This window comes from Mauremys mutica, chromosome 6, assembly GCF_020497125.1.
Source record: "Mauremys mutica isolate MM-2020 ecotype Southern chromosome 6, ASM2049712v1, whole genome shotgun sequence".
In the NCBI taxonomy this organism is placed as follows: Eukaryota; Metazoa; Chordata; order Testudines; family Geoemydidae; genus Mauremys; species Mauremys mutica.
The window spans coordinates 62,254,159-62,270,553 of record NC_059077.1 but is presented as its reverse complement, the minus strand read 5'-3'; the positions used below and the strand labels follow the sequence as shown (position 1 = coordinate 62,270,553).

The window sequence follows — 16,395 nt, the reverse complement described above, 5'->3', positions numbered from 1 at the left end:
TCCAGGTCCTTCCCCTGGGAAGTTAGGCACCTGGGTGCTTTTTAAAATCTCTCTGGGCTCCTACCTGCATCTTTAGGCACCTAAAAACCTCTACAAATCTGACCCTTAAACTCTCTCTTCCCCCACTGTACTAGGCACAAATTAACCCACACATATCCCAGAGGATGTTAAGTCTGTGGAATCTGTATTCCTCTATTTATAGCTGGTATATTTTTGTTAATGAACTACATACACAGTATTTTTGATTCCCTGGGTAAGTGATGGGATGGAATTCTTCTTCCCCATCATGGAAATGTGTTTGGTTTCTACCAACAATAGAGTACAGATCTCACAGATTTGAAGAAGTCATTCCAATTATTTATTATACAAGAAGCTCAACACACTGGAGTTGAATACAAACAAAATGTTGATGGAGGATCATACAACAATTTACTAAACTACTGAAAACAACTTCCAAATTCAAGACTTTGACAATTTGGGCTTATAATCAATTTGTCACAGAATAAAAAAGATTAAAAGAAAATAGAGCATGTGGTGCCATGATTCTAGAAAGAAAAAGAGTGGACTTTATAGGATTTTGAGAAACCAACAGAAAACATGTATTTAAAAAAATAGAGAACTTAAAACACTAATCTATAGTGTCTTGATATGTCCTTAATATCTACTGCCTAGAGTTTTACCATCAGCACATGTAGGAAAAGAGGAGGGAGAGAGAGACAGGCAGGTAATTGAAATGGAGACTGAATTCAAACGAATTCAAACTGCAGTATACTGGGAGATACAAAGATGACCTCAAATGTGAAAATGTGGCATTTATATATGTCTCCAGAAGAAACTAATTGGCATTTCCAGAAATTACAGACCACTTGAATTATAGTCCAGAGTGAGTTAGTGCCCTTCACTTGCTCATACTGTATTACCTTTTCATTTATTCCATCTGCTTTCTCAACGCCACCAGTTCAGAATGGTATGGAACTTTGTAATCAGACTTTTTAAAATACGGAAGATGATCTTGATGGCAACATTTTGGATGGACAGGAGGTGGGAAAATTGACAGAATGGATGGTGGAGAGAAGGAGGCTTTTGTAATTAGGCTAGGAAATTACCAAAACATGGATTAATGTCTTGGTTGGGACTGGAACAAAGGGACAAATTTTGGAGATGATTTAAAGACAAGTGGCATGGGTAGGAAAAGAGGTAATTGGCTTAGTTTGCAGCAAGGGTGATTTAGATTTGATATTAAGAAAAAAATATAACTATAAGGATAGTTCAGCTGTGGAACAGGTTACCTAGGGAGGTTATGGAATCTCTGTCACTGGAGATTTTTAAGAACAGGTTGGAAAGACACCTGTTAGGCTGGGGTGCTGGAACAATTTTTATAGTGGAGGTGCTGAGAGCCATTGAACCAAATTGTAAACCCTGTATATGATGGAAACCACTTCAAGACAAGCTGCACCCATACTGTTAGGGATGGTCTAAGTATATTTAATCCTGCCTCAGCGTGGGGGGTTGGACTAGATGACTTCTTGATCCCTACATACATTTCTATAATTCTATGATCTAGGGAGGGCCAGGACATGAGTAAAGATGGAAACAGAGGAATAAAAACTGATACCATTCTTCCATTTAAATCCTCTGGCACATGTAGGCCAAACCTCACAATTCTGGCCTTCCATATATTTCTTTCACAGTTGTAATATTCTGAAACATGCTACAGAGAAACCTGCAGTAGGCACACTGCTGCCTTCACTAAGGAGTCTCTCTGAACTCCCAGTATCTCAGCAAAGGGGAAGACAATACACTTTGTATCAGTCACCATGGCTATATATAGCACAGTTTTAAAAAAAATTGCATTTTGTAGGCTCCCAGGTTTAGTGCCTATAGGAAGCCCTGAGGCACAGGGTGACTGAGTGACAGCTTGAGTATTGTGGGGGAGAGCAGAAAGAGTGGATTGTGCATTTCACAACAACAGAATCCTTCCAGCCAATAAAGTTGATTAGAGCCCAGTCTAATAAACAAGTATTACATCACCTTGCCTGAGTGAAAGATATTGTATCATGTCTGTCTCTATTACAAAGCCTATGCCAATCCATCTCAATAGTTCAATCTTTATCTTCTCTTCCCTACGTAAGATATATTTAATGCATTGAACTCTGTGGTAGCTAGATGCCATATAGATAATTATAAAGCACCTGTTTCAACCGAGAGAACCCTAATCTAGGTCTCCCCCTCATTCATGGTGGTTTCTTCAGTGGAATGGTTTTGCTTTGTTTCTTGGATGGTTGTTGCTAGCCAGTGTGCAGCTGTCTTTATTACGGGATGCCTGTGTTAGTAGATTTATCCTCCCAACATCTTTCTTGTTCAGAATACCTTGCCACTTGTCTTTAAATCATCTCCAAAAGCAAACAATTTCTGTTTCTTTATGGTCTGAACAATGCTCAATATCAGCAACGTTTACACATAGACAGACACATGCCTCTGACCAGATGAATGCAGGTCTCCTTTCTTCTGCTTTATTTATATCTGAGTTTGACACATCACTCCATTCCCAGGCTGTACAGAACAGGGGAAAATTACACAGTTAGGAATAATAAAGCTAAAGTGAAATCACTTCCTAATTGGACAGAGCAATTTTCAGGTAGCTTTAACATAGGTAGCCATCTACTTTCCAAAATGCCAAAGCAGCCTCCACCTCGCCTCTCCATTTTGGGACTGTGCATTACAGAGATGACAGGTTTGTACAACTGTAGAAATCTGAAAATCAGATGGTACATGGTCTCTATTGATTGCACATACACTGAATACAGCATCAGAATGAGAGAGAGAGTCCTTTAAATTATCCTAATTTTGGGGGGGGAGGGGCGGTATATTCAGATTCCAATTATTGTAACAAGAAAGAAATCTGCCTACTGTGTGTGGACCTTTCACAGCATTTCAGTCTGACAAACATCCAGTCCTTTGTTCTCTTATACAGGCCTGGGGTATTCATTGCTCAGCATAAGCTCTTTATATAAAAGGCTTAGCTATAAATAGATTTAGGTCTGAGCCATTGTTTGTAGAGATACCACTTGTATTTGTTCTTCATTCTTGCTCAGAGCTTTATCATCACAGTCAGGGAGCTGCCACATTATTTACAGACAGCATACAATCTGATTCCTTCTGTGCACCTTTCATGCCTCCCACTGCTACAGGACATATTTATCAATTTATGTTTAAAAAGCTACTGACTCCCTGGTCTCCTCCATTTCCTCTGAATTCCTCTCATTGATAAATAAAAAAAATACTGTTCACTGATGTGATGCATAAGTTGCATTTGGCAGACCAGCAGGTTGCATGCTCTTACCCAGAGACTAGTCTCACACACACGAATCCATAACTTGTCCTGATTCAGACTATCCCAAATGCTGTCCGTTGATTGTTCCTCCTATGGAGCCTGATCTTGTAAAATGCTGATTACTTCTTATGAGGTAATGCATCCTGCAGTTGATCCTTACAGGAAACCTAAACAATCAACAGTGTTTTCATTAGTTAACTTTTGCTGATGCTACACAGAGACCTCATGAAAAATAGCAGCAAAAGGACCCAAACTGGAGTTGAAGATTAATCGTATTAGTGTTTATATGACAGCAACAAAACTGCCTGTCTGTATCCATGGATGGCAGCACCTATGGTTCATATGTGGTATACATGGGAGATTGAAAACTGGAGTCACTTTTTCACCTTTTTTTTTTCTCCTGGCCTGCCTCAGGTATTTTTCCTCTCACTCAGATTTATTATCTTTTTAGATGTCCATTGTTTTAAAAAATTAAGTATTTTTACATTAAATTAATATTTGTGAAAGGTGCCACGCATACAGCTCTCGAGACTAAAGTCTTCTATTTATTGACAGAAAACGTAGGTCTCATGCTCTCCCAGAAAGTGTGCCCCACCCTATAGAGGAGAGATAAAAGGAGGTGAGAGAGGAGGAGTCTACAGCCAAGAAATTATTGAGATGCAAATCCAAATTTTAGGCAGCAAAGGCAAAGAAGAAGGGACTGATTTTAGAGATGTTATACAGGGAGCAGCAACAGGAGTCAGCGAGAGACTCTGGAAGTTGGAGAAAAATAGGAAGAAGCCAAAGCTGACCCCAAGGTGGAGAACTAGGTGGGAACTGTCAGCTATAATGGGAAAGAGGGGAAGGGTAATGGTTGAGGAGGAAAGAAGAGTTCCATTTCTGACATGTTGAGTTTCAGAAAATGGGAGGACACTTAGGAGGAGATGACAGGCAAAGGTACTTTCCAATTGCCACTAAGCCAAATCTGATCCAATGACCTGGAGATGACTGCCTACGTTTCTCATTGCTAGTCTCCTGAGCCACCCAGTCCCTCACTTTCCCTTTTTCTAATGCTGTTTAATTTTTTGACTGCATTTCAGGTTCCCTTTCATATTTTCTTCTCTAGGACTCGATTTCTTTCTCTGTAAAGTTATTTTTGCACCATCTCCTCAGGATTTGCCTTCTCTTGAATAGCTTATTTTTAATCTTTTCTTTTTTATCCCTTTTGTTGATTTTGAGTTCACTTGCTGCAGATGGAATGAAATGTGCTCATGTAGCTCTCCAGTTCTTCCCTTTTCTTACACAAAGCAGCTTAACTAGAATAGTAAATTTGACTCTAGTCAAACAAAATCCTTTGATCATAGCAAATCACTTGGAAAATGCTCTGCATGTCATTTACTCACTGGATGTATTTACACCAAATAAAATAAGGCTGGTTCGAGAACATGTAACTGTGCACTCTATATTACTGACCAATTAATTCAATGAAGTGTTAGATACCACATCCATCTTTTTTTTTACTGGTCTCTTTCTAAGACTCAAATAAGCCTTTGCTTTTACTGACTGATACACTTTGCTAAATGCTTTCATTTTTTGGTGAAATGGTTCCCTCGAAACTCAGGCCAACTAAAAAAAAATAACCACAAGAGGGGTTATTTCATCTGCGTCATAGAATACACATTCTGCCCTATACCTAGAGGACCCCAAGCTATGTCCTGTGGAGGATTAGTGGTCTGTGGAACATTTGCTGGTGGTCTGCAGAGAGCTGTTTCCAAGTCTTGGCTACTTAATGGAATGAACATAAATCTCAGCCCCATACAATTTCCCCCCTCCACAAACTCAATGAAACACAAACAGTAGAACCTTTAACTTCCACCTCTACCTACCAGTAGAGTTATGTTAATGTGTCATAACTGCAGTTATGTTTATGTGTCACTACTGCAGTAAGCACTAGTGGGGTCAATTCCAGGCCCAGGTATGGTCGATGTCTGATATCAAGATATTTTTCTAACAATAAGCCATTGGTGCCTTCGGTGGCAAAATACATTTGCCCCAAAAGAGGCATAGTCATGCTACAGTTACTGTTGAAGGAAACCATCACAGTAAAACTTGTGTGCTGGAGGACTAGGCTAATCAAAAACAGAACTAGGAGGTAACAAAGGACATTTGATCCTACTTTGAATCGTAAACCCCAGATCTGACCCACCTGCTATATAGGCACATAAGGCTGAAAGGGAGTGAAAATGATTGCTTGGGAGCCAGCCATCGAGGTTCCATATCGTTCAGTTATGCTGATATTTCAGTGTGTTTTTTGTGATTGAAAGTATTATTTATAAAGTAGGTCACACAGCACTGACTGTTGGAAATGCCTTTCAGATATTGTATTGGCTTTGACTTTGGATGCTATGAAAGAGAGGGAAAAAAGCACAAGGATTTGGGAAATGTGCTTACGAGTGTGCTTTTAGATTCTACTTTTCAAAATTAGGTGGTTATTTTACTCCTGCAGAAAAAGGCATGCACAGGTACAAATGAGTAATCACATGTGCCCAGAGATTATTACATGCACAAATACTCATTTTACACACATAGCTGAATATTTTGCACATGCCAGAATTTGTTTGAGTGTATATTTTTCAGATGCAACATAAGCACTTTCTGTGGTTTTTGAATAATTGTCCCTTATTGATAAAGGTCATGCAATTTCATCATAATTCATGCATTCTTAGTTTATAAAATCCCATTATTTGAGCATTATGCTAATAGCACTAATGCTGCCCATGTTTCCAAAAGTAACTGTCAGCTTCCATTTTGCCGCTGGCAAATCTTATGCAATTGTCAGTGCTCCAGTAATAGTTAAAAAGCAAAGCGGTTTAAAACATTCTCCAAAAGACTTTGAAATGGGCTCTCTTGAAAGTTGTCTGATGCTAATGGGGAAAACTACTGACTTAGAGATTGACATTAAGGGCCACATTTTCAAAAGCACGGCAATCTACCTTTTTAATGTATGCACACAATTTTGAAAGCGCAAGAATTTGGTACCTCAGATCTGCACAGTTAGAGTTTCAAAGATGCAGAAATAACGTAAGGGGACAAGCCACACTGGCTTTCAAAGAGCCTTGTGCTCCCAAATCACCTATGAAGATGCTTTTTATAATTACTGTTGTGCCTCCAAAAGTTGGAAGATGTACAAACACATTTTGCTGAAAATGGTTGCGAGAGCAAAATTGCAGGGGCAAATTTAGAGGCCACGTTTGAAAATTTTGTCTTGAGTGAATCTACAGGGAAGGTTTTTTGGAGCCTCCAGCTGCCACAATATATGAAAATTAGGGGAATATTTTCAGAGGCACAAATGTCAGTTTGACACCAAACTTCTATTTGGAAATGTCTCCGTGCGTTTATCCCAGGCCCTGGGAAAGTGACAGTTTTCATATTTCAGGAAACAGTTCAATTCCCCAAGATTGTGCTCTACAGACATGGCAAAACTTCCTTCACCTTTATCTCATCAATTACAGGATGAAGGAAAGTGCAAACCTCTAGATGTAACAAAGTTAGAAGGTGCAGAAATTGGTGTTGACAGCAGCCTGGGTAAACCATTTGTGTTTAAATGCGTGCCTCAAACCGGAAACAAGATTTTCTACTTTTGTGCAACTTCAAACCAAGAGATGAAGAGGTAAGCAATCTATTTATGTAACTCTTTTTTCTAGAGCTTGTGGGGGTGTTTTGTGCAAAATTTTCTCTAAAAGACACCTGTCACACCTATAGAAGTGAGGGTTTGATTTTGAAAGGTCCCAAAAATTATTTTTCAGCTTTCTCACTTTCTACAGGTTTTCAGAACAAATAATGTCCTCATGCCATTCAGGATTTCCCTGGGTGAAAACATGCCTGAGTTTTGTGACCTTAAGAGAGAATCACCCGCCTCCCCGTCCTCCCCCCACACACACACACACGCACATTCTTACCCCCATATTGTCATCCCACTACTTCAATGTAATTGTAAATCCTCTCATGGATTTGTACTTGTTTATACATCATTTCACACCCAAGTATAATGTCACTCAATGTTCTGGCCAGCAGAGCACTGAAAAAGAGCACAGTCCCTTCCTTACCCTCTCCTCTGCTTGCCCTGTCGCATTTGTGTTTTTTACCCCAATTTAAAACTTTTAACCCACCACAAGAGTCTGTTGGGTCTCACTGCCCATAGCACTGGTTTTGTCTCTCAATTAGGGAATATTGTCTACACAGTAGCTAGGAAAGTGCTTCCCACCTCAAGTAGACAGACATTTGCTAGCTCTGCTCAAGATCGTGCACTAAAAATAGCAGTGAGGCTGGGGGTAGCAAGGGCAACGGCTCAGGCTAGCTCACCCGGTCTCCCCCAGGGATGTACTCAGATGGCTAGCCAAGTGGCTGTCCATGCTATCCCTGTCCACATTGTGTTTTTAGTGCACTAGCACTAGCACTCTGTCTGCCTGAGCTTGGAAGCACACTCCCAGCTGCAGTATAGATATAATCTTAGGGAGCTTTTGAAATCTACTGCTTTCTTTCTGCTGCCACCCAGGGTTTAAAACTGTTTTAAAAAAGCAGCATGTAGGTAATGTTTCTTTTAAGCAACACTTTCAAACAGCCTGACTCATTTTAGGCCAATCTAGCATCTATTGTCAGAGCAGTTAGGATGTGTTTAAAACCAGTTTTCCTTGCTTTTTGCTTTCTTCTGTATTTCCAGAAATGTAAAGAGATGAAGGATGAATTATTTGATACACTCTATCCAGGGGCGGCTCCAGGAATTCCGCCATCCCAAGCAGGGCGGCACGCCGCGGGGCGTGCTCTGGCTGTCGCCGGTCCCGCAGCTCCGGAGGACCTCTTGCAGACGTGCCTGCGGAGGGTCCGCTGGTCCCGCGGCTCTGGTGGTCCTCCCGTAGGCATGCCTGCGGCTGCTCCACCGGAGCCGCGGGACCAGCGGACCCTCCGCAGTCATGCGTGCGGGAGGTCCACCAGAGCCACCTGCCGCCCTCCCAGCAAAATGCCGCCCCAAGCGCGCGCTTGGCGCGCTGGGGTCTGGAGCCGGCCCTGATTCTATCTCATCTATCTATCTATCTATCCATCCATCCATCTATAGCTCTGTACTTACATAGAAGCTATTATCATAGTTAGGGTGACCAGATGTCCCGATTTTATAGGGACAGTCCAGATTTGTGGGTCTTTTTCTTATATAGGCTCCTATCACCCCCCACCCCATCCCGATTTTTCTGGTCACCCTAATCATAGTATCTGAGCACCTCCCAAGTAGATATATCTAGAAATAACAACAATATGTGGTGTGCATAGCGTAGTTGTGGTGGGATGGTCATACCAAACAACTGCAAAACCTGGTCAGGAAATCGGTTTCTTTTGTTTTAAAATACCCAGTTTGTTGTAGTATTTTAAGTTTACTTCCAACTCCTACCCAGCCTAGTAACAAAGAAACAGAAAGTATTGTTAATTTGTCTACAGATAAACTGTATTAAAAAGAATCCATTGTCTGTAATATTGCTGCACTTATAATAAGCCTAGTCTGTTGCTGGCAAATTATTTCTGCTACTAGTTAGAAGTGCCATCTTGTAAATAATGCTCAAAGCCCGTGCATGTATATATATATTTTCAAGCCCTAGGATGGTCCTCAATGTTGCATATGTCTTTGAAAGATGTCCGTATCAGCAAACTAAAAGACTCTGTGAAGGATATTTATTCCATTGTACCAAGCCAAGCTATTCTTTTTTCTTTTTTTTTTCTTTTTCTGGCATTTTGTAGGTGGCTGGAGGCTATGGATAAAGCTGTGCATCCTGTCCATCAGGTAATGCTTTATTATTCGGGTGGCAAGCTAATTTAGTGAATTCAGCACAAGATTAGGAAACAGAAACTCCTGAGTGATACTGCTATCTCTGACACAATGGGGGCTGCAGGCAACTCAATCTCTCTGGGTTTCAAGTATCAAGACATGCATCCAACGAAGTGGGTATTCACCCACGAAAGCTCATGCTCCAATATGTCTGTTAGTCTGTAAGGTGCCACAGGACTCTTTGCTGCTTTTTCTGGGTTTCAGTTTCCCCATCTGTGGAATGGTGTCCATTACCCTTCTCTACCTCACAGAGTTGTATAGAATTGGATGTAGTAAATGCCAGTTAAAATGAGGTAGGATCAAGAGAGGCTAAAATAGGGAAAGAACAAGTTAAAGATTACTTGGACAAATTAGATTTCTTCAGGTCACCAGGGCCTGATGAAATGCATCCTAGAATATTCAAGGAGCTGACTGAGGAGGTACCTGAGCCATTAGCAATTATCTTTGAGAAGTCATGGAAGACAGGAGAGATTCCAGAAGACTGGAAAAGGGCAAATATAGTGCCTATCTATAAAAAGGGAAATAAGGACAACCCAGGGAATTACAGCCCAGTCAGCTTAACTTCTGTACCCAGAAAGATAATGGAGCAAATAGTTAAGCAATCAGTTTGCAAACATCTAGAAGACAATAAGGTGATAAGTAACAGTAAGCATGAATTTGTCAAAAACAAATCATGTCAAACCAACCTGACAGCTTTCTTTGATAGAGGAACAAGCCTTGTGGATGGGGGAGAAGTGGTAGACATGGTATATCTTGATTTTTGTAAATCTTTTGATAATGTCCTGCATGACCTTCTCATAAATAAACTAGGGAAATGCAACCTAGATGAAGCTACTATAAGGTGGGTGCAAAACTGATTGGAAAACCGTTCCTAGAGAGTAGTTATCAGTGGTTCAGAGTCATGCTGGAAGGTCATAATAAGTGGGATCCTGCAGGGATCAGTTCTGGGTCCGATTCTGTTCACTTCATCAATGATTTAGATAATGGCATAGAGAGTACACTTATAAAGTTTGCGGATGATACCAAGCTGGGAGAGGTTGCAAGTGCTTTGGAGGATAGGATTAAAATTCAAAATGATCTGGACAAATTGGAGAAATGTTCTGAAGTAAATAGTATGAAATTCAATAAGGACAAATGCAAAGTACTCCATTTAGGAAGGAACAATCAGTTGCACACATACAAAATGGGAAATGACTGCCTAGGAAGGAGTACTGCAGAAAGGGATCTGGGGTCATAGTGGACCACAAGTTGGGGGTTAAGCCTAGGGTAAAAATCTAAATGTCTTTAAAAGGACACTGTCAAGAAAATAAATAAAAAATTTAAAACAATTTTCTTATTTAGGTTAAAAATTACATCCTAGATCAGTAAAAAGGGAAGAATTTTAAAAAATCTAATTTACTTTTCAATATTCATGCTGTTTGTTTATTTTTCACAGTTTAAATTAGTTAGTTAGGCTTTAGATTATAGTCCATTTCTCCATATGAGTCATTTCTCCAATCAGTGTGCTACAGGGATGGCTTTGCAAACATTAAAGGGAAATGTTTAGTTGTTTCTTTTTAAATTATCTCCATTAGAATAAAATCAATAATAGAAACATTTCTATTGGTTTCAGGGGTTATAGGAGCTTATTATTACAAAACCTACATTTGGGGCCAAATAAATCTGATCAGAGAGTGTGAATGCAAATTAATCTACAGGGCCTGAAAACAAAGTCAATTAAATAAATACAAAAAATTATAATTATGCACCCAAAGCCAAAGAAATAAAAAATAAATATAGCTTAGAAAACAAGCCATAGAAGCAAAAGGAAAAAAAATCTTACTTTAGTTTGATAGGAAACATCATAATAATAAAAAAAGCCCTTAAGCTATCAATGTCCATCTTACCTCTTGCAATCGAAAGACCTTACTTTGATTCAGCCACTAACAGCGTAATTAGCCATTTATTAGACTTGTTTTCTAAGTTACTGGGTGCTTATTTTAACTGATTTGACCTTTTAGTTTTGTCTCTAAGCAGACAATAACCTTTTTTGGGTAGGAGGGTTATATACTGATTTCATTGCACAACTTGTTTCATTAGTAAGTATTGTTTTCAGCTAATTGCTTTCTCCCATTTTTTTAAATGAACTTTGCATTCATTTTTCAGTTTTGCAGAGAAGCTTTTTTTGCATTGTCTGAAATGCTATCCAAGGTGCTGTACCTGAATTTTTAGAACCACCAGCAAAAACATATTACAGGGCTGTAATACTTCATCTCAAATGCAATGGCTCAACACACTAATACACCGACACTGTCCTCCTAATGAATCTAGATAGCGATATCTATTCCACTAATGCATGGTGTAAGACTACATTTATCTATTGCACTCTGCTGCAGTAAGTCCCAGCAGGTTTCCTGTTCACAGTAAAGAATATAGCTAGCTATATAGCATCAACTCTTTTCTCTCTCTCTCTCTCTGGCTTGTCAAGGATGAGAAAGAAATAACAATTGAGTGAAAAAGAAAATCCCTATAGAAACAGAGCAGGATGCTACCGATATTGCAGACACTCTCCACAAGGAATTCAGATGACAATGACATAGGTTGACCCAACATTAGATATTGCAGCTAAATAAAGCATGTTAGGTTTAGATGTAGAAGTTGGATCCAGATGTCCTTTAGAAGTTAAAAAAAAAAAAAGAGGGAGGGAAATTACATGGTTCCTGTTTAAACTCATTTTTGGCAGTTCAGCCTTATTAAATACCTTTTTCTATATTTCCTCCTAATTTTTACTAGCTCTGCTATCTTTCTTTGGCCTGTTCTATAATATTAGCACCTGGACATTTACATCTTCTAGAAATGTCACAGACATCTAGCACATGGTCATGCATTCATCCAAGTCTCATTGCCATATTCTGTTCTCAGATACTTCTGTGAAACTCCTGTTGATGTGCAAGTATCTGAGGACAGGATGTGATTGGTAGTTCCAGCTTTGGCAACAGTGAGAACTGAAGTAATAAATAAGAAGAAATTAAGTCAGGCAACTTCCAAACAGCTAGCATGATAGTCCTCTTAGTACAGCTTTGGTCCATTCTTGTTAGTACCAGCAAAACTTGAAGTGCAGAAAAAGACAAATAATTCTTTTAAGAAGGAATGAGAAGGAAACGAGTAGTTGCTATAAAATATATGCTTGTTAATTGCGTTTCCAGAACCCTTGACATTCCAAATCACTGTGGCAATAAAAGCTATTTTTAGAATAGGGAATTTGGGGCTAATGTCTTTGCAGAATAAAAGCATGCTCCTCATGAAACTATTTTGTGTTAACTCTATAGAATCATGTATGGGTAGATGTCACCCTGCACAACACAAGCCTTCCACCCCTCGCTATCAAAAACCCAGAGTGTCTGGGTCTCCTCCACCAACTGGATAAAAGCAGGGACATGTGGACTCAGCACTACTGCATTCTGAAGGATGGCTGTTTGTATTTTTATGCCGGCATTCGCTCCACACATGCCATAGGTAGGTGATACTCTTTGTTTTTAAATTATTCATATTAACATGAAAGAGTGTACACTATTTTAATGCAAGTATTTTATTATTCTAAAGGTGAAATAGTGCCCTTACTGGCAGAAAGCATATTGGGGTTGGCGGGTTGGAGAGTGAAGCAGTATTGGCTGAATGTTAGTGACAAGATCCACCCTGCCAGAGCAGGTCAAAAATTGCTCAAGCTCCTTAACTTCATCGCACCGACAGCACACTCTGTTGCAAACTGCCCTGAGTTATTGCTTGGAGCGGGTTTCCCTGTGATTATGGTATTTCCCAATTATGTAGGCAGGGAAACACCTCTATCCACTGGAGGAGTGGAACTTCCATCTTTAGCATTTATATAGCACTCTTTAGCTTCAAAGGGTTGTACAACAATGAAATAACTAGTGCTTACAACATCTCTCTGAGGTTGAAAACTGAGACAGAAACTTGCCCAAAGTCATAAAATGAATCAATAGCAGAACTAGAATTAGTTATCAGATATTTTGGGAGGTCAGTTCTGTGTCTAACTGCTCAGCATCATGCCCTTCTGGTCTTTAAATACACTATTGTTTAAAATAAACCAAACCAGCTTTCTTTGACATTGTAGTGGATCTTCTCTTGCTACCCTAACTCCTTTTCTGAACTGTTCCACGCTTATTGCAGATAGTACCTTACAAACACAGTGTCCACTATCACTGTAATAACTGGTGTCTCCTTGGTACCTGATATGATGTCAGTAGGACTATTAATGTAGGACTCACAATTTGGAAGACAAACTTTGATAAACTTTGGATCAGCTTCCTGGGACATTTAAGTAGAGTTGTGTAAACTTACGTTTCAGTTCAGTAGCTGAACAGTTCAGGTTGACCTGAAACAAAAACTTTTTAAATTTTCTAGCAAATTGAAAATCTCAAAATTTCCTTTTGGGTTGAACAAAACATTTCATTTTTGAGGATTTTTAAAAATCTTTTAAAATAAAATTAAAGTAAAATTTGAAATGAAAAGTCCTTTTAAATCAATTGAAATTGTTAGTTTAAAAAAATGTCAAAATGAAACGTTTTCATTTTGGGAAAGAATGTTTGGGTTTGGTATTTCAGTTGGAAAAAACAATTTGGTGAATTTAACATGAATTTGAAAAATGTCACCATGTAATAAGTATTTGAAAGCAGGTAAAATGATGTGTCTAAAGTGCTTGACAAAATGAGCCACATTTGCAAAAGCAACTTCTAAATTCTTATGACCAAAATTACACACCCATATTTTGAAGTTTGCCCAAACCTGTGTGTTTAGAAAGCTAGCTGCATGATTTTCTGTGTATGAATGTAGAACATGGGTTGAGGCTATTCTGAGTATTTGGACTCATAATCATTTTAAGTCTTAACTTTATATTTCTGTTATTGACACTTCAAGTCAGAGCCCTAGTGCCCAGTTTCACTTTGAAAAGTGGCTATGTAAAAATAGCATTTTCTTACTCAAAGGAACAGCTACTCTGTGTATTCATATATGCTGACCTAAGTGACATAAGTACCTTTCTAATGCTTTTTATTTCCATTATCCTTGTAGAGTCAATACAGCCAGAAGGGACTGAGCTGGATTTCAATACTTTTCATGTAGCAACAAAATTATTTACTAAGTTCCAATAAGTGACAGATCAGTTTCATCTGTGCAACACCATGGAGCGCACAGGTGTAACAGAGGGCAAAATTTGGACTGTAATAAAAAAAATTTTAAGCAGTTGTATAGCGTTTTTCATCCAAAGATTTGTAGAACCTTAATTGATGGTGATGCTGTGCAAAATTAAAAGAACTCAATTTGACTCTCATATCTCAGGTTGAATTGCAGGGCTGGCAAATAAGAAAAACAAATATTTGTTTTACTTGTAAACCGAATACATTTGATCTGGAAATCATTGCAATTGAGGAACTGCCATTTCTCCAGTCACTTTTCAAAGTAAAAATGGACATTAATGGTTTTTCACAAACTATTTTTTATGTATGTGTATTTTAATTCTCTGTTGCATGATTTTTGGAAGCATCACTGCCTAGGTCTCTGAAAAGAGAATGTAAAAACCTTTCCGTTGCTAAGTAGAAGGAAAGAACTTGGCACATATGTAGTTTATAGTAGACCAACAAGTGGTTCATGCTACTCTCTGTTTGTGCTGTTTCCCTTTCTCTAGGTGGGATTTACCTGCAAGGTTACACTGTAAGTGAACAGTCGCTTGGCTCCAGAAGATCTGTAATTGAAATGAAACCCCCATCCGAAGAGTTTCAAACCTTCTACCTATGTGCAGAGAATGTAAATGAAAACAAACGGTAAATTGAGATCTTTGTTTCACTTCTCTTTGCCAAACTCTTAAAGCAAGTAAGAATACTGTGGTTCAAGAACGTTTGCTAACATCTTTCCATTTTGTTTTCACCTGTGTGCTTTCATCTCTCTGTAACACTAGCTTTAGTCTCACTGCAGCAAAATATCCTGGCACCTGTGAGTCATGAGTTCTGTTATTGTCATCAGTGGAGTTTATAGCAAGGCTGAATTGCGGCAGTTCAAGAAGGAACCTTGTCATGATATCTCACATAAGGATGTGTGGGTGGCCATACTAAATGGAAGCACCTGAGTGCCTTTCATGATAGGTCAGACTAAGTGAAAAGTAGGTACTTCTAGTTCTCACAGAGGAATTACTTCCAACACTGATCATCATAATTAAAAAAATAGCCTATGAAGTCATTTTCTAAAGGCTACATTCTGTAGTCTTGGTGCAGAAAAAAACTCACACTGATGTCCCTAAGACTAAAAGTTGTAGGATTTGACTTATAATGAGCAGCTATTAAATAATTTGGAAACTTGTGCCCAGATATGTTGCTCTTACAGCCAATTCTTCCCTTCCCACCTCTCCAGTCCACTTATTATTAGCATTTTTAGTGACGTGACAGTACAACCGATTTATAAAAAACAATTTCAGGAGAAGTTTATCTTCCAAGTGAACATATGACACCCATTCAGTGGCAGTTGTTGGTGTTTCCTTTCTTTCAGATGGATTACTGCTTTGAAAACCTCAATTAATAAATGGGTAACCCTACACCAGGCCATTCAAGACTTCATGAACCGACCCCTGGAAGAGACAAAGATGTGAAAAATAATCTAGTTTTTCTTCATACTTTTCTTTAGAATACATTTCAAGACAATATCTCCCACACAGATGATATTTTAGCAGCAGGTGACCTTTTGAAGTGGTATGTACCACACATCTTTTGTAAACATTAGTAAATAAAAGCTAATTTATGTTACCTGCATTGTGGATGGTCTTTTTATGTTTCTATTTGTGGTCCATGGTCCCCTAACTTAAGCAGAGTCACTTTGGATTTATACCAGTGAACAGGGATTTTGCCTTAATTGATAAACTACACTTCTTGCTGCATCATAGTACAGTAGAACCTCAGATACAAACACCTCAGGAATTGAGGTTATTTGTAACTCTGAAATGTTTGTAACTCTGAACAAAACATTATGGTGTTTTTTTCAAAAGTTTGCAACTGAACATTGACTTAATACAGCTTTGAAACTTTACTATGCAGAAGAAAAATGCTGCTTTTAATGATCTTAATTTAAATGAAACAAGCACAGAAACAGTTTCCTTACCTTGTCAAATATATTTTTAAAAACTTTTCCTTTTTTTTTTAGTAGTTAACGTTTAACACACTGTATTTGC

The 16,395-nt window shown here is 38.7% G+C and overlaps 1 protein-coding gene across 1 annotated transcript in view; it reads left to right on the top strand.

Moving 5' to 3' along the window:
• LOC123372975 overlaps window positions 1–15,939 on the top strand; it is a 52,478-nt gene extending 36,539 nt beyond the window's left edge. Inside the window, exons 7-11 of the mRNA XM_045021686.1 lie at window positions 6,826–6,983; window positions 9,098–9,140; window positions 12,494–12,680; window positions 14,866–15,001; window positions 15,720–15,939. Of these exons, the coding sequence (XP_044877621.1) occupies window positions 6,826–6,983; window positions 9,098–9,140; window positions 12,494–12,680; window positions 14,866–15,001; window positions 15,720–15,819 (624 nt within the window). The 3' untranslated portion in view covers window positions 15,820–15,939. The remainder of the gene's footprint in view (window positions 1–6,825; window positions 6,984–9,097; window positions 9,141–12,493; window positions 12,681–14,865; window positions 15,002–15,719) is intronic.
• Window positions 15,940–16,395: the final 456 nt, after the last annotated feature.